The sequence below is a fragment of the Helicoverpa armigera genome, chromosome 20, assembly GCF_030705265.1.
Source record: "Helicoverpa armigera isolate CAAS_96S chromosome 20, ASM3070526v1, whole genome shotgun sequence".
Classification (NCBI taxonomy): domain Eukaryota; kingdom Metazoa; phylum Arthropoda; class Insecta; order Lepidoptera; family Noctuidae; genus Helicoverpa; species Helicoverpa armigera.
The window spans coordinates 1,075,182-1,094,653 of record NC_087139.1 but is presented as its reverse complement, the minus strand read 5'-3'; the positions used below and the strand labels follow the sequence as shown (position 1 = coordinate 1,094,653).

General features: G+C 33.2%; 1 protein-coding gene across 1 annotated transcript in view; it reads left to right on the top strand.

The window, feature by feature from the left end:
* Positions 1-19,472, top strand: part of LOC110372505 (neurexin 1) — a 76,348-nt gene that overhangs the window by 34,422 nt on the left and 22,454 nt on the right. The window contains exons 2-6 of the mRNA XM_064039616.1: positions 1,722-1,871; positions 2,320-2,480; positions 4,739-4,765; positions 18,145-18,303; positions 19,166-19,318. Of these exons, the coding sequence (XP_063895686.1) occupies positions 2,376-2,480; positions 4,739-4,765; positions 18,145-18,303; positions 19,166-19,318 (444 nt within the window). The 5' untranslated portion in view covers positions 1,722-1,871; positions 2,320-2,375. The remainder of the gene's footprint in view (positions 1-1,721; positions 1,872-2,319; positions 2,481-4,738; positions 4,766-18,144; positions 18,304-19,165; positions 19,319-19,472) is intronic.

The window sequence follows — 19,472 nt, the reverse complement described above, 5'->3', positions numbered from 1 at the left end:
TGGTCGTAGTATCGTTTTCCTAGCATGAAAAAAAGTCGCTTGCACCAAAGAATTATTTGTACTGAAGTGCCAAATCGATACTTACCAAAAGTGCTTAAGCGACACCAACTTTACGTTTTTGTATCGCCTTGTCGTTTGGCATAATTTTAAAAACAATATAAGAAGTAAATATGTCGTTTGTATCCATTTTTCTTTTATTTGTTTAATAACTATAAGGTCGCTTACACCAATAGTAAAAATTTTCAACTAAACATAAATTGGCGCTTGGCCCCTTTCTTAAATAATTTTATTTTCATTACGTTGCATTTGATCCACTCAGCACGCGCGACAGCGCCCTTGCAAATGGGTATAACAGACATATTATGTCTTATGTAGGTACGTGAAACCAAGTTCAGGCGTGTTTGAAAAGCGATCGCAGTTTTTAACACAGATTAAAATTTTATATAAAACATGTCTGCAACTCCCGAAAACGTGAAATTGCGAAGTGTTTTAGGCCGAAAAAGACTTTCTAGTACCAAGAAGGTTATTACTTGATTATAATGATAGCAATAGAGAGGTCGAAGAAATTTAAGATGACGTGATTCCCCTACTATCATCGGTAAATTCAACCTCATTTTATTTATTTTATAAAAATACATTTAACGTTTCTTAGGATAGTTTTAAGGGTTCCGTACCCAAAGGGTAAAACGGGACCCTAATGTTTTCGCTCCTCTGTCCGTCCATCCGTCCGTCTGTCACCAGGCTGTATCTCATGAACCGTGATAGTTATAGAGTTGAAATTTTCACAGATGATGTATTTCTGTTGCCGCTATAACAACAAATACTGAAAACTAGAAGCAAATAAATATTTTGGGGGGCTCCCATACAAAAAACGTGATTTTTTTAAGACCTGGTAATAGGTAGTAGGTACGCGTTTCATAGGTACATGTTGGATAATTTTATTACGAGATCAACTTGAAAATATGTTTATTGAGATATCTTAACGATATTGGTGTCAAATAAAAGGCTAGACCATCATGTAAATCGGTTCACGCGTTTAGGAAATCATTAAAAATTAGTAAAAATGTAAACAATCATAATTTTTACCAAATTATTGTGGTTTATTATCATATAATATTAGTAACTATTATACTCAAATAATGTGATAACATGCTATGTACTATCAGTTAGGTAACTGCTGTTTTTTGGATCTCAGTTTTGTTCCTTGTCTTGTTTTAGTTTAATACATAATTCATAGTTCAATTACCTACCTGCTGTGCCAAATATAAAATAATACTCTTAATTAAGATATTTTAACTTAAGCCAAAATCTGACTTAGTTCTATGATCTGTTGTGCCAAATAAAATAAAATACTTTACTACTTTATACACATGGAGCTTAGGCCAAAATCTAAATATTCCAACATTAAATATTGGTGCTTGACCCCTTCGCAAATGCGATAAACATGGTAAAAACCTGGGGTCAAGCGACATCTAACTTTAAAACTATTGATTCCAGGCTTATTTTGATGTAAAATTATTAAAGAACATTGTATTTTAGTAAACTTTTCTGAAGATTGTGATGTGATTCAATAAAGCAATAAAGAGATATTATTTTTTAAAACTTTCTTTTTACTCTCCTGAACAATTTGATCTGTGGTGCTTGACCCCTTTTGCCTTTTACCCGTCGATATATATTTGAAACAACACAATCAGCATCACTAACAACAATCTTCTTTACAGACAAAGCTCCATCCGAAGCAACATTTCGCGGCGCGGAGTTTCTTTCCTACGATTTGACGCAAACCGGCGGAGAGCCCATAGTGAGCACACAAGACGCCATATCACTGTACTTCAAGACTCGCCAGCCTAATGGACTGCTGTTCTACACTGGTAAGATCTGCTGTGCCTTTGTGCTGTGAAGTTTGAAAGCTTTCATTATTGGTTGAAAGTAGTATGTGATGTGTAAAGATATGTGGTAGATCTCTGTCTTTTGTTTTTGAATGAATCAAATGCAATTTAGGTATAAATAAGTCCAGTGAATTTGATATAATTTTAAGTTAGTTTCCACAAAAGTAATGTGATGTCGGTTGATTACACCATGTGCTTGAATATTCTAATCAGCTAATTCAATATGAATCAATCCGAAAATGGCTTTAATTTAACAATTAAAGCCTAACGGATGCAAAACAAATAACTCCTGTTCTGGATGATAAATGACATATCTTCAGAGATGTCCTTTTGAGTCCCAGAAAAACTTTATCAAGCAATCCCCAATACCCTAACAGAAGACTAGAGACTAAACTAAAGATCATCTCCTTATTCTATTCTTTATGTACAGGTCATGAAGCAGACTACCTCAACCTTGCCGTACGGGATGGTGGCGTCTCGCTTACGATGGGACTGGGCAATGGCAAGCAAGAGATGCATATCAAACCAGCTAAGACCAGATTCGATGATCATCAGTGGCATAAGCTGACAGTACATCGAAGGATACAAGAGGTAAGCATTACTTTAATTTATTTGTTACTGTTAATCATAGAAAACTGTTTTTTTTTTTAAGATAGGCAGTTTACTAAGAACCGATGAAGATTAACTTGCTACCAGAATAGGAACCTCAAATGATATGTGTAATTGAAAATATTCCATACAATTCATGTAATCGCATGTAACTACAATCAGCGACCGTCGATTCACCCTTTCTTATTTATACGACCCCCATGTTCCGAGATTTCATCAGCCGAATATAAAGCGCTTTCATCGCTCTACAAATATTTTATGACCCCAGGCCTTTATTGCAAGCTGTACCTTGAACTCAGATCGATAGCACACGACTTATGGCCCATTGGCGTGTTTAAACCAAAACCCATCCATCATTGGTGCCATTACTTCAAAAAACTGAATCGATTCGTATCCGAGTAATTTGATTATTAAAGTCGAAACGATTTTTTCGTCGAAAAGCGAATATTTCAAGTGTTTCGCTTGAACGTAATTAGTGTGTATTCGATCTTTTGGCTTTTGTAATTGAAGCAATTTTGCGGCGATAAATTTGGTCGGTAGTGGAATTGGGGTATATGTTTCCTGTATATCGGTCGGAGGAGTGTTTGAACGATGACCGCTTTACTGGCGCGTAATTTATTTTAAATAATTTATCTTTATATATTGTGGAGTTTTTGCTGTTGTGACAGCTTTCGTTGATTTTGTGTGCTTCACTTCAACAGCACCACCTGTGAATTTTAATTTCGACGGTTGAATTCATGCAATTATGATATTACAATGATATCGTAGCTTAAGATGTTTTTACAGCCCGTATTAATTCATTGCTTGTCATATTTGCATTTTTTCTGTCATACTTACCTACACGGGCTTCGAATGGTGGAAAAATTGCAAAAGCGAAATTGAACAATAAATGTGAAGTAATTTAATCTGCAATTGGCTTTATTTCTGCACTTCACGTTCAAGAGGAGTGAAACAAATTATGAAGCATTGATGGTTATATTTTCAAACAGAAGTTAAAAATTTATAGTCACTAAACATGTCGTAAATGATAATATTTTTCATAATTCTGAAGTAACTTCATAGAATTCGGTATCATGAATGTGTAATGCGCCAAAAATGAGTCTCGTGATCAATTTTTGCACAACGTGTGACCTCTTTTGGAGACCCAATTGCTTGCAGATTTATTACGCTATTACCACAAGATAGCTGGTGTTAAATGGCTTACTATGAGGTTACTCGATCACGATTTATTACATTCATAATCATTCCTTTCAGAAGGGTAAAACGATGTATGACATTGTTTGAATTCAGAAAAGCCTGAGATCTTTCAATGCTTGTTCTACGTAGAAAGTGCTGATTTAAATTTTAGCAGAATTTTATAAAGTAACTGTTCTTCTCTCCTGTTCTTAAATTATTTGGGTTATTTTCTCTCATCATACTAAAAGTAGGAAATACCTGTAACGAGTTGATATTGACAGATATAGAATACTTTCTAAAGATCCTTTCTGAATCGGGATGTTAGTCGTATAAAATTCCGTTTAGTATCAAAAGGACAAACTTCCACATACTCCCCGTTTCCTCATCCGACCGACATGCAAGTCGAGTAACCATTCTAAACGAGGCACAAACCGCTAGTAAATAGTTTATTTACGTACTGCGTGCGAGCCCGTTCCATTCCTAGCTATTCCGTTATCTTTAATTATGTATTATGTGGGGCTTTCTCATTCTTTGGGAATATTGGGGGCTTATCGGAACTGGTCATGTGACCTGGATTTGATGCGTAGATTTATTTAGGTACCTACTTCTAGTTTTGTGATAGATTAGGTTTTCGAAGGTGAATAGGTGATCTTTTTTTTTCGTTCGATGAAGGTATTTTGACGTGGTCTTAGTTGGATATTGATTAGTTTGGGTTTATGTTGTGATGGACTGTCTTGTTAATGGTTGGTAGGTGTTACACGCGAGCTTGAATGTCTGACTGTCTAGACTTTGAAGAAGGTTCCGATGTTTTAGACTTATTTCCGTTGTTTTTTCACATAAATCATCAGTAAAAATAATCTGTTTGATCTAGTCATTAAAATCTTTTCACCCACATATATGTAGTAGGTACTTTGATTAATTTCACATGGTGAGAATACTTGGTATGCTCGAACAGTTTGGTCCTTTTATCATTTATTTAGAAACAAACAAGGTACATTTTGTTCTGTATATCATTTGACGCGGAACGTTGTTTCGCATACTAATTAAGCTTATTATTGTTGCAGATCACGCCGTTTACCAGTTTCTGCAGGGTAAGTATTATTCATTAGCTTCGTAACCAAATCTTCCTTAAGACGTACACCTTTAGATTTTTTAGCACGGAATAAATAAATTAAATCTTCCTTTCCTTTTGAATTTCTTCCTACTTTAATTCTTTTCTTTTGTGACTTATTCATCTTTGATTTTTAAGTATCTTGAAGTAAATTCCGTGCCCTAGACAAAATGATGACGAAAATAAATTATTACACACACACACACAATGACAAACTGTCACACATATATGACGACTGATTTAAAATAAAGCACACCAAGAATTTCGAAATAAAAAATTGATAGAACGAAACCTTATATTATATTTACACAGTATGTTATTGTACTTCTTATTTTACGTAATATTTTATCCCATCAAAAACATTAAATGTAAAAAAAGCCAATCCTCTACGCAGTTCCTCCACCGTAAAAAGTTTTGAGATCGCATAGAAGCCAAGTCCTGTTCAACTTTAATTGTAATAATAAATCAATATTTTGTGACTGGGTCGTTTTCAAAATAATTGTAAATAACGGATATGAAACAGATAGGAAAGCTATATTATTATAACAGAAAAGTAACGGAGATGAATTATTAGGGTTAGTATACAACGACATAATTTTAAAAGAAAATAAGTAGGTAGTAATCGTTTTCTATAATTTCGCTGTCGTTCAGCTGGTGTTAGTAGCATTTTGCCTGTGAAGAAAAAAAACCTTAATACGTAAATATTAAATATTTTACAACAAACCCCACAGTAATTCTTATAACCGAACTAAAGCCGTCCCTAGGAAGTACGTAGGTAAAATTATTTTTCTCAACTATCTCAAACTTATCCCACTATAATACATGCAAATATCGATTGTAAAAATTTATAACGATAGAATACATGTTCAAGTTTTAAATTTTATTTGTGGATTGATTTTTATTTAATTTGTCCATGTCGACTTTTCGTAAAGATACCTTTACAAAATTATAAAATAAAAAGAAAAGTGGTAGGTTTGATTAAATACGTTTTTATCTCGGTACGTACACTGTGAGCAAACCTTAACCGCTCATATCTGTTACATCACAGAAAAAAGTAATCGATATGATAACCGATATGAATAAATTGCTTGTGTCTAATCTAAAAAAAACTCTTTTTCAATGCTAATTCTTACTTTATACGAAACTTGTATAGTACAGTGATAGTATCAATATACATTTATTCTAAGCTGAGTTATAAAACAGTAAAACTACTTACCGATACTTTAAAAGTCTCACAGTAATAAGTAACTTTTAACTGTCGAATAATCACTGCACCACAATATTTCGTGCTTGTTGCGCTTAACAAAATTACCGAACATTTTTGATTCGTCGATTCTTTTGACAGTTCAGTTGCTAATGTTTTAGGTAAAATAATTTTGATAACTACTACAAAAAGATTAAAATTACTAACGTAACAGACAGGAATAACAGAAATGAAGTGAAATCAAGACATGCTTTAATTAATTATTCCTGAATCCTGCGTGCTATATTTCATGATAATTTTAGCAAATTCCTTCAGGTTCCACAATGCTCTGCTAAGAAATAAATTATTTGTCAGTTAAAATACTAATATTGAATAATAAAATGTTTTTTAAATGTCGCGCCAAGAATGTGGACACGCATTGCTTATATGAAAACAAATGTTCTACGTTGTAGTTTTCTTTTAATTAATCATTCATTGAGGATTATGGAGCGTTATTTTTGTTTTTCATAATGCTGAATAATAAATGTTTATTCTGTTTTTAAGAGTAATTGGCCAGTAGCTATTTTTTAAAAAAGAATAACTGTGTTGGACGTTTTTATATACAATTTTTTTGAATATGACCCGACTATATCAATTAAATAGTTTTGTTCACATTACAATAATATTGACTTGGCCATGAGCACAATAAACTACAAATATAATACAGCATATCTTGGAAAGGTGAAAGTCAAACATGGAGTTTAATATCACAGAATTAAATACATTTAGTTTATTCAATCGTTACTAAATGACAGTCAGTATCATCCATCACTGAACTGCACATGTACTTTGGCGGATGTTTAGTCCATGGTGATCTCAAATTCTAAGTCTTTTAAGTCCTTGTCTAAGTTCTTCAGTGCATAATCAGTCCAATCGTAAAATCATGTCCATATAGAATTTATCAATTCAATGGTATGTACACATTATTACAAGGAGCGACTTTTAACTTGTGCACATGGCCAAGACAATATTATTGTAATATGAACAAAACTATTTAATTGATATAGTCACAAAATATTGATTTATTATTACAATTAAAGTTGAACAGGACTTGGCTTCTATGCGATCTCAAAACTTTTTACGGTGGAGGAACTGCGTAGAGGATTGGCTTTTTTTACATTTAATGTTTTTGATGGGATCTAATTTATTTTTTGTAGGTCTCTTTCTTCTCTAAGTATCTCTTTCTTCTATAGTATATAACAAATTAAATTAACTTACATGCAACTAACTAAATATATAACAAACTAAATATGTACACCTAAAGTAGCACGTAAACAATTTTTTTTTTAAATAAACTAATAATTTTCGAAATTGACGAATTTTTGAATCAAATATCTTTTAGAACAAATGAGATTTATTTCAGAGGTAGATACTAGATGGCGCTATCACATGTAATTATTTGATTTTTTTTAAGTACTACTTATACTAAGCTATGTAACGAAACCATAGCGCGATTTAGACCAGGACAACGCCATCTATCGAGCGAGCATGCAGTATGTATCGCACTGCATTAATATGAAAGATTTTATCATTGTTCATTTCATTTTAACCTAGCTTTTTTATTCATATGTATGTATATTTAATCCCACCAAAAACATTGAATGTAAAAAAAAAGCCAATCCTCTACGCAATTCCTCCACCGTAAAAAGTTTTGAGATCGCATAGAAGCCAAGTCCTGTTCAACATTATTTGTAATAATAAATCAATATTTTGTGACTATAATATCAATAGTTTTGTTCACATTACAATAATATTGACTTGGCCATGAGCACAATAAACTACAAATATAATACAGCATAGCGGAGAGGTGAAAGTCAAACATGAAGTTTAAAATCAAATAATTAAATACTTTTAGTTTATTCGATTGTTACTAAATGACCGACAGTGAGTATCATCCAACATCAATGAACTGCACATGTACTATGGCGCATGTTTAGTCCATGGTGATCTCAAATTCCAATCAGTCCAATCGTAAAATCATGTCCATAATATATATTTATCAATTCAACACATTATTTCAAGGAGCGACTTTTAACTTGTGCTCATGGCCAAGACAATATTATTGTAATGTGAACAAAACTATTGATATTATAGTCACAAAATATTGATTTATTATTACAAATAATGTTGAACAGGACTTGGCTTCTATGCGATCTCAAAACTTTTTACGGTGGAGGAATTGCGTAGAGGATTGGCTTTTTTTTTACATTCAATGTTTTTGGTGGGATCTAATTTATTTTTTGTAGGTCTCTTTCTTCTCTAAGTATATAACAAATTAAATTAACTTACATGCAAGTAACTAAATATATAACAAACTAAATATTTACACCTAAAGTAGCACGTAAACAACATTTTTTTTAACTAAAACATTTCGAATTCTTGAATCGAATATCTTTTAGAATAAAAATTAAATTATAAATTTAAAAAAACCCCCGACCCAAAAAAAGTATGCAATAATTATAACAAAAGGTTAAAAACGCTAAACCCTATAAAAAGCAAAAAATAACTTTTAACACTAGGTACGTAAACTAAATTTTGTCGTGTCGGGGGACCGCTCTAATTCATTACTTTAGATACGTGTTTTTTTTTTAAACGAATGTTGTAATTAGGTAGGTATCATTTTATTTATGTAAGTATTTATGAAGGTAAAAAGCGGTCCCCCGACACGTCAAAATTTAGTTTACGTACCTAGTGTTAAAAGTTATTTTTGCTTTTATAGGGTTTAGCGTTTTTAACCTTTTGTTATAATTATTGCATACTTTTTTTGGGTCGGGGGTTTTTTTAAATTTATAATTTAATTTTATTTCATGCTTTTTAAAGGAGCTCCTTAATTTTTCCTTCTTTCATTTAATTTATTTTATCTTAAGATGGGGTCGCTATATGCGATCTCGGCCAAAGGAACTGTTTAACAATCCTCATGACAAACTGGCTCTGGGAAAATTGCACAGACTGAGAAACAATAAAGATTAACCTTTGGACATTCTAGATTTACAGCAAAAATATAAATCGGTTTATCCGTTTCATTCCGACATTTCAGGGTTCCATCCGCCACATCCCATTTCCAGCATCAGGTTCTCGTCAATCAGAAACATGAAGAGAACTCGTCAAGACAAATTCAACGAGCCCAAACTCGATGGGTTTACTAAAAGGCAGCTCAGGGTTACGTCTCCTACCTTCGTGCCCTAACAGCAGACCAGCTCAGTGGTTCCAAAAGACATTAGCGTTTCAAATTTCAGATCCCACATATACTTGCAAGTAAACAGAGCGTGTAACATTCCTATCACATCTAGCAAACGAGCTGATGACCTTGAAGACCTGAACCGATTTCCACCAAACATAGCTAAGAACACTCCCGACTGACATACCTTTTAAACAAAAAAAACCGCATTACAATCGGATCATCCGTTTGGGAGCTACGATGCCACATACACACACACACACACACACACACACACACAGACACGTCAAACTTATAACACCCCGTCGTTTTTGCGTCGGGGGTTAAAAAGAGATCTATTTCAGAGGTAAATGGCGCTATCACATGAAATTATTTGTTTTTTTTTTTAAGTACTACTTATACTAAGCTATGTAACGAAACCATAGCGCGATTTAGACCAGAACAACGCCATCTATCGAGCGAGCATGCAGTATTTATTGCACTGCATTAATATGAAAGATTTTATCTGGATTTTATGATTATTCATTTCATTTTAACCTAGCTTTTTTATTCATATGTATGTATATTTAATACATAATAACAATAGTGGTATATTTTATTACGTAACAATAAAACAAATAGTAAAATTTTGTACATAAATAAATAACAAAGTTATCAATGCAGTCAAAATACATACACAATGTTCTTGAAAAACCGCAAATATAAATTTGTTTCCTATTTTTTTTTAAGTTTTAAGGTTTTTATAATTTTCCCTTTATATGTAGCTAATAACCTATCTTGGTGCCAAATTTGAAGGTTCTAAGTTTGCTAGAAGTACCTTAGACTTTTGATGATCGGTCAGTGAGTGAGTCAGTGACAAAATGGTGTAACTTTGATCGCTCATAACTCGTAAACTATTTATTCAAATGTCTTGTAATTTTGAGACTGAGCTTGTTTTAATACTTACTCTTGGTCATCGAAAACTTAAACTCTTAGCTTTGTTCACATGGAAGATACAGGGGGCTGAAATAGCCGCGAAACGCTTCGAGAAAAGATAGTTCGGCCGTGCCCGTTTTGCTCGAGTCTTGGCTGGGGCACTGCCGTGCCCTCAGATACATAATAACAGTATACCACACTACGTAACAATAAAACAAATAGTAACATTTTGTACCTACATAAATAAATAACAAAGTTATCAATGCAGTCAAAATTCATACACAATGTTCTTGAAAAACCGCAAATATAAATTTGTTTCCTATTTTTTTATTAAGTTTTAAGGTTTTTATAATTTTCCCTTTATATGTAGCTAGTAACCTATCTTGGTGCCAAATTTGAAGGTTCTAAGTTTGCTAGAAGTACCTTAGACTTTTGATGATCGGTCAGTGAGTGAGTCAGTGACAAAATGGTGTAACTTTGACCGCTCATAACTCGTAAACTATTTATTCAAATGTCTTGTAATTTTGAGACTGAGCTTGTTCTAATACTTACTCTTGGTCATCGAAAACCTAAACTCCTAGCTTTGTTCACATGGAAGATACAGGGGGCTGAAATAGCCGCGAAACGCTTCGAGAAAAGATATTACGGCCGTGCCCGCTTTGCTCGAGTCTTGGCTGGGGCACTGCCGTGCCCTCAGATGTATCATATTATTTATTTAAGCAAAATAATTCACCAATAAATAAATACAGTTCACATTCAAATTAATTGGTAGATTTTAATAAAGATAATTTATAATTGACCAATTTCTTGTTACCATTTCTCTTGAAAATCAATCTCATTTTAATGTCTATTTTCATGAAATACACTGAACACTGTACCACGAATAGAGTAATTGCTTCAGGACTTAGTATCGCACACTAAAAAAATTTTGTCGGCCGATAGTTTGTTTGGGCTCATAATTCAGTATGGAGAAGAATGTGTACACACATTACAGAGATCAAGTATTTACCCTGTATTAGGCCGACTGAAAACTTTGAAGTCAATATAATCTTAAAAATTGCATTCTTGACAGCTGTCGGCCGACTTTTTAGTCTGTAGTTTGCAGTTGCCCTTAGAATTTATATTCTCTAGAAATAATTTTGCTCGTGACAGCAATTTAATTCAGTTCGGGAAAATTCTGTGTGCACTAGTCATTTTACTAATGGGGAATGGGGAAAATGTATTTTACGTATGTGGCAATTCATTTCAAATGAAACGAAGCTAATGAATTGCAAATATCGGAGAAAGTAATAGAGTCGTTATTTTAACTTATAGAGAGGAATGCAGCTATCTGTAAACATGTTTAATGTTAACTATTAATTTTTTTGCTATGTCGGTACCCTCGAGGCTCCGACGCTAGAGCTATACTGTATCCGGATGACATAAGTTATATTTGATCAGGATTTGGAAAGAAGTTACCCTGGGATGCGGTTAAAATTACGAGAATCAAAAATTTATTTAAAAATATGGCCTTAAATGATATTATTAATATATATTGTAGGTTACCTAACTTACTGACTCATCAAATCATTTACGTCGAAAATCAACTAAAAATCCAAATAAAAATGTATTTTTGAATAAAGAAAATACCTGTCTTTACCATTCAGGCATTAAATTAAATTGCACAAACCCACAGTTAAGTCAAGGGTAAAAACCATGACCTGTTCTTTATTCCCTTCAATAGAGTAACGCAGAGAATCAAATAGAGCTGCAATCTAAAGGCAGAAGTTAAAAATAGTTAGTGATTTAAAAGTTTTCTGTAATAAAAGGCGTCGTCTGCATCGTAATGGGGTGAAAGTCAATGAATAGAGGCCCCCACAATAGGGGCTGCACAATAGGTAGGTTTAAATTGGAATTAGTATATGAAGGTCTGTGGGCTTTGCTCTCAAGGTGGTATAAAAGATAATAAGTTACTTTATCATAAAAGTTTACAAAAAAAATATATACATTATAATTTAGTTTTTTTAATTATTTACAGAAAATATATAAGTAGATATTGTTGTCCGGAATGGAACATATGCCAGGTAAAACGTATAAGTTTTACTACATATTATGAGTTTCTAGTTCTATTTTTTTCCATGAGAGCCAATCCATAGAAACGATACATCGTCAAGGTACATTTCGTCAGGCGTTTTCAAATTTTTGAAGTCAATTGGCCCTACGATGTTTTATCTACAAAAGATAATAATTATTGAGTTCGAATGGAAACTAATTTGAATGTTTATAATTATCATAATAAAGTTCTCTGATTTAATTTTCATTATCAAATGGATATAGTATAGCGTAATGAAATAATTAATTTGCTCAATTACCCGTGTTATCTATTCCAGTTTGTTTGGTTATGCTTCGTTATGATAATCCAAATTATGTTATTTGATTAGGGTGTCGTTTAATTTGTAATTAACACTGATATTTATGTTAATTTTAGAAGAAAATTTTAAAATAATAGGCATTCAATTAAAATATTTTATAATTAAATATTGATAACCTTGGAAAGGCAATATAACATTTAATTTCAAGGTGAATTATAATTTTCACAAACAATACGACAAAAATTAATTCTGTGTTTTTAAGTGCTCAGTTTTAGAACTGAACACTTTTCATCAATTAAACGCGAAAATTTATAAGTATGTTACTTGTTTATGTAAAAATGAATAATGAAATGTTGACGTAACATGACAATATAAGCTCATTCATCGGAATAACGTATCTATATGCTTTCTTTAGTTGGGCGCGTAGTAAGTAAAAACCCTAGGAAGATAAGGCTTCCTTTAGTTGGGCGTGGGACGAAGTTGTCTCTAGACGCGAGTGAATCCGCGGCGAAAACCTAGTGTTGGTACAAAATTTCATTTTACAAACATATTTGATCGTTCCCAAACCATTTAAGTAAATAAGTTAAATATTAATCTATAAAGCTAGAGAGTCAATTAACCAATTAACTCTTCCATTACTTTGGAACATTTTGAAAACTTTAATCGGCCAAGTTTTACGAGCAATCGATGTTTTAATAATTCTATCAACGACAATTGCTTCGACTAATCTCCTTAATTTTTATATTTGTCTATACTTACAATGTTATAAAACTGAAGAGTTTGTTTGTACGTTTTTACTCGACTGGTTAGATTTAAAAACCCCTTTAGTTCTAGATAACTCTATTTATAAAGGATTTATTTTATAAAGGAAGGCTGGAAGTTTTTATCCGTTGGCGCGGAGTAGTGCATGCAGGGCGCAGGTGAAACCGCTGAAACTTGTATAAAAATATATTTGTATGTTGTATAGGTATTAGCACTGTGTTAGCAGCAAATCAAAGTGTCAATCTGAGTAGAACCCAAATAGAAAATAAAACAAATTAACGCAATTATGAGGACATAATCATTAACAATTAAAAGCAAATAATCCCAACCAATTAAAAAGAAACAAAACTAATTCACAAACAAACGCCACCACAATAAGGTCAGCAAAAAACTACAAACAAATGAATATTTATCGGCCATTTTAAAATCCCAATAAAACGGCAGCTGGTGACGTTATGAATAAACTGGTCCAATTAGTGGCGTGTTTAATTTACAGTTCCTTTGTCTTATGAAAAACAATGGAAGTTTTTTTAAGGGTAGACGGCTATTTCGTCACGAGTCAGGCCTAATTGAAGGTGGGAATGTTAATTTTTTGGCCTTGGAGATTTGCTGTGGGGATATGGGGTAGTTGAGCTAATTAGGGAGATATTATAAACATAATTTAATTTTTAACAGATCAGAAAGATAAAAGAAATTATCAATCTTTACTGCACTAGTGCAGATAATAATAATATAAAACAGTTAATTAGTGAAGTATCAAAGTCAACAGAAATGCAAAAATAAAATAAGGATGTGAAAGGTTCCAATATTTGAAGCAAAACTGAATAAAGTTTTAACTTTTCAATAAATGTGATCCAAAAACACTGAAGTCATCTCGAAACAAAGAAAATAGCTCGTCGTAGTTTGATAAGTAGTGCCATCCCTACTCTGTAATTTGTCGACATAACCATCACGTTTGCTAACTAGACATCAGGTGACATCGCTCCCAGGGTTGTTACATAATTTGAAATTACTATCGGATACCTGTCATTGACCATCAGGATTTTAAACCGCCACTTCAAAATACACTAATTTATTTGATATATTGGCAGTTTCAAAGCTTGTGTTATGTTGAACAACTTTAGCATTAAAAGCTTAGGTAAGGTTATTGGTTTCTAGTTTTTGGGTCTATAGACTTGAGTTTGGATTTTTGTGTACCTACCTTATGGATTTAGTTGTTTTATTCAGTATTTAAAGCGTTCTGTCTATTATGTTAAATTAGTATTTAAACTGGTTATGAGATATTTTTCCACTTTTATGAGATTATTTATGTTTATTTTTTCATTTCATTGAATTATTTAGTGAACATGTGTTTTCTTTTTCTTCCTTCATTCCATAAATGATAACTGAAATCCGAGTCTCTTATCATATACGTATCACATTTGATAGATTTAATCCCTCTCCTATAAATAAAAATACCAAAACAATAAACAGGGCATTAGTAAATATTTATAATACTCTGATAACCAACTCAGCTATATGGGTCACTAGAAACTACAAGCAATTCAATCTCAATTCATTAAGAGCACCATAACTGTCCTAATTGGTAGCGGGCGTCTTATTACTGCAGCCACTGCACTTTGTTACCGGCAGTCTGCTTGTATTGCAATAGATAAGGTTTCTGCAGTACTATTGTTTAATGTCAATATTCAGTTCTTGGCTGTAGAAGATGAAATAGGTATCGATTGTGAAATGAATTTGGTGGGGCTTTTTGGTAATGGGATCGATGAAGATTTTTGTGGTAACTGTGGTGAAGGAATTTTGTAAGTCGGTAAAAATGGTGTTGATGATAAACCTGATGAAGATTGACATAACATTTCAGGTCAAAATATGGCTACAACTACATATAAACAAATGGTCAGACGTATAGTTGAGTTTGATGTAAAAAGTAATACCATTCATATTAATAAACAACAAGTTGATATTGATAAACTTGAAACTAATTCTGATTTAGATGCTAAACTTTCAAATATTCTATCTGAAGATTACAAAATTACAGCTAAAGAAAGATTTACAGCTACCAACTAGTTTATCGCGATGTAGTTAAATATAAAACTTGGAGCAGTTATTTCTGAAAACTTAGTTACTGCAATACTTGTTAGTTTCTCCCGATATTATATCTTTTGCAACAGACCAACGGATAAACCGATCGGAGAGTTTGAAATATGAGAAAAGCGAAACAATTCTTTATAAGGTTTAATGGAAAATGATGATCCGATAGTTGGGGAAGTTGCTTGTTCTTTTATGAGAATAGACGGATTTATCTTCAAGATATCGGAATAGAGTTGTGAAGATGCTTTTTGTGGAGATGATAATAAACAAAAATATGATATTGTTCTTAATAGTTGTATTAAAATATTCGATAAACTTTTATATACAAGGTTAGTACCTTGAAAAGAATAAAAAATATATCTTGCGAAAAAAAAAATGGTGGATGAAACAAAATTACAGCAATTTACAAAGTTTGATATAAAATAAAGTTTTCATGAATTGAATATGATAAAGCCGCTAAAAAACACTAAAAAGACCTGTAAAGTTTCTACATTGTAAATGGTTGTAGATTTTAGATTCACATCACACTTAGGCTTAATAGACTTTGTATTCCCAAAAGGTCTAACTTTCACGAGTTATTACAAATTCAGATTATTTTAGGACTAGCTTTTGTAAGCGTAACAGTACAATTTTCCTTTGACCAAACTTTAAACTCATTTGAACGAATGAGAACTTTTCCAAAATTGCAAAATGTCTTTGTGAAATTACTAGGTTTAATAGTGGCGTGGATATTCAATTCTAGCTCAAGGTCGTTACCACAATGACCTTTACAGCTCAGAAATAGAGCTCAAATTCCTTCCACAGATTCTTGAATAGCGACGAAGAGGCAGCTAATAGAAAATAGCATTCTATTTACACGTTCACGCTTTTCATCCGGTCATGGTCAAATGCTTATAATACACCAACGTCTATAAAGTTTGTATAGATAGTTCAACTCAGATTTGCGCGCGGCCCTATGTGTGCGTCGGCTTGTAAATATACAACTTTCATTCGTGTGTCAGTGACGTCGTCCGAGCATGACGTGTTCTTATCGCTTTTTGTTATGGGTACAGTCGTTTACGAAAATACTAGTTATTCACGGAGAAATTATTAAGGAGTCAGATAAAGCGTTTCAAAAAAAAAACAACATTCAAAGCTTTTTATTATTAAATATAGTTTTTCATTATTTTCTCATAAGTCTTTTCAAATTGACATTAACAGTATCTAAGAATTAAATACTCCTTAGGTACATATTTTCTAGCTCGGGGACTAAGAATGTAAAAAGAGGTATAACCTAGTATAATAATATAAACAAAATATGTAGGGAATTTTAAAAAATTATATTGCTTCGCATAATGTCGACCAAAATAACAAAATAATGAAACTCATAAATGAACGTTTAAGTCAAATTGATGATGGGATGTGGCGTAATACTTGTCGACATGTACAAAAGAAAAAAGAAGAATACTATAGACATTTTGACATGGAGTCAGAATTTATAATTCACCTTGGAGAGTAGCGAATCCGAAAATTCATCATTTGATTTTTCAAATAGCGATTCATAATCATTATAAATAAATAAACATTAAATTACGTAATAACTGTTTTTCTTTAAACACCCGTATACAACCCCTAAATAACTGTATTGTACCCGACTGTACCTCTTGTCACGCACACAAAGTCACTGTATATGTACAAGGGTTACCCACACATAAGGCCGCGCGCACGACTGAGTTGAACTTAGTATATGAGTATGTTGTTACGTCATCGTTTCAACCTAAGGCTTCGTTCAGACTTGGCGTTCCAATATGCTAGTAGAAGTTTACAAACACACATTATTGTCATTTCTTTTGAGCGAAAACATATACGAAGTGCTGTTTTTTAATTAGATATCATCAAATGACTCCTTGCCCTTTGGGTTTAGCATGAGAGAGTGTCATACTCTTACTGAACAAACCCACCATCTTCCATTAGCGTTTTGTGTGCCAGGGCCGCGGTAACTCTTTCGAACAATCCTGCAGCCCCGGCCAGATTAGGCCCTAGAAGGCCCCATGGGGGTTTGCTGACTTTCTTTGTCATTTTTGCCGTTCAAAAAGGCTCAATTTTGGCTAGTTTGCTTAGATGTGCAGCGCGAGGCGTATTTCAGCACGCATTCTCACTGTGGACACGTAATCGCCTACGCGTACATAAGAACGCCTAGTCTGTACAAAACTTTACGTCGTCACTCGAGCCTAACAATAGGGACATCTGGCTAGCCAAGTGTTTATCCAATATATTTTACGAGTAACAGCTAGACAGGCAACTTTGAGAACCTCTGTGGTTCGATATGAAAAAAGTTTTGTTTTTACATTTATTATTAAAGTTCGAGTGGTTACAAGGTAACGCTTCAGGAAGTTAATTAAGTCTTTATTTTTCATTGCTGTAATAAATTTGGGGGGTGTAAGATTTGCTGTGGTTTGCAAGACTTTGAACACGGCATCGATTAAACATTTAATCACACTTATGTGGAAGTTTCGCCATTTTAATATGAGTTAATTTTATATTCGGAAATATAACTTAACTGTTTAGTATCATATGCTTTTGGAATAACTACCCTGTACCTTGTACCGTGTACCTTTAGAAACTTATTAAAATGTGGTTCTTTATGTGTATCTGGTCTTTGTCATTGATGAAAATTGAAAGAATACTGGCTTATGGATTATTCTAACACTAGTTTCAGAGCACTGTTGGCCGCGACTCATGTATTCATTTATACATTGAAATGAACAGTAACGACAAAAACACTCAGAAACACTGAAAGTATTTCCAGAATATTCTCAAATCTACTCTCTTGTTCCCAGGTATCAGCAGTAGTAGACGATGTGTATTCCGATCACTCGCACGTGGCCGGGTCGTTCACGATGCTGGCATCATCCAGAGCCCACGTGGGGGGTTCCCTCAACGCCAGGGCTCTGCCCGGAGCGAGGGTCCATACTAACTTCATTGGCTGTTTGAAGAAGGTGAGTTCGCTGGCTATCGTTGGATGGACATGTGAAATGTTTTTGATAAGCATCGTAGGTTTTGCATAGAAAATTGAATACTCAAGTAGACTGATGTATGGATATGAAAAGTTAGTATTGAACTTGATTACCTACATCATTGTTGATTTATACGCGAGATTTTTTGTGAATGGCCTGGTTGAGCAAATAGAGAAAAGATGGCATATATGAAAATGTAACACGGTTTCAAAAGTATTCACGTAATATATTTATTGCCTCCAGATACAAGTTATTTTGTCAAACCTTTTAGGACGCTGCAATTCTTCTTAAATAATTTAAAAGCTATCCCATAACGGTGCCTGAATTTGCATAAAAGTATTCAGAAATGCATTCATGCCATATTCAATATCCAGCTTAAAATAACAAACACTAAGGTCGCTATTTTTAAAGAAAACTGTGCATGAAACTTTATTTGCATTTATTTCAGAATACGTGGCTTTTGCTAAAATCTCAGTTCGTTTTAGCCGGTTCTTTTCAGGCTACAATGTGGATAAAAATTTTAATAATAGAATTTCCACTCTCTCAGAAATGGAAAAGATTTTTAATCAGGCCGTATTTTAATGTAAAAACAGTTACAAAACTGCTGTTGCGTTTGCTTGATATAGTACTCTTTCTCGACTTAAGCACGTTCTGTGGTTCGATACTAACCACAGAACAAAATGGTTGATAGAACCATAGAACGAAGTTTGTAGAAAAGACACATTCAAATCTTCTCTAAAATCTAATCAGTAAACAGAATAAAGTTTGATTAAGATTGGAATCTCACATTATATTAGAACATCTTCTATGCACCTATTATAATCTCGATTTCTGTGGTAACCAGGTGGAATTCTCAGCGGATACCCTTCGGCTGAACCTGATTGATCTGGCTCGAACTGGCAGCAAGCTGATCACCGTAACTGGACGTCTGGAGTACGTCTGCAGCGCCACTGATTCTGCTGACCCCGTTACTTTCACTACCAGGGATGCACATTTGGTGAGTCGAGATAAAACCTATCCTGTATCTTTACTTATTGGAGTGTCATATGAAGTTTTAGACATTTTTCCCTTCGTTTAATTATCAACGCTCTTCTTCGATGTTTAACATCATACTGCACCATAGGATGATGTTAACTCTATAACATATGCTG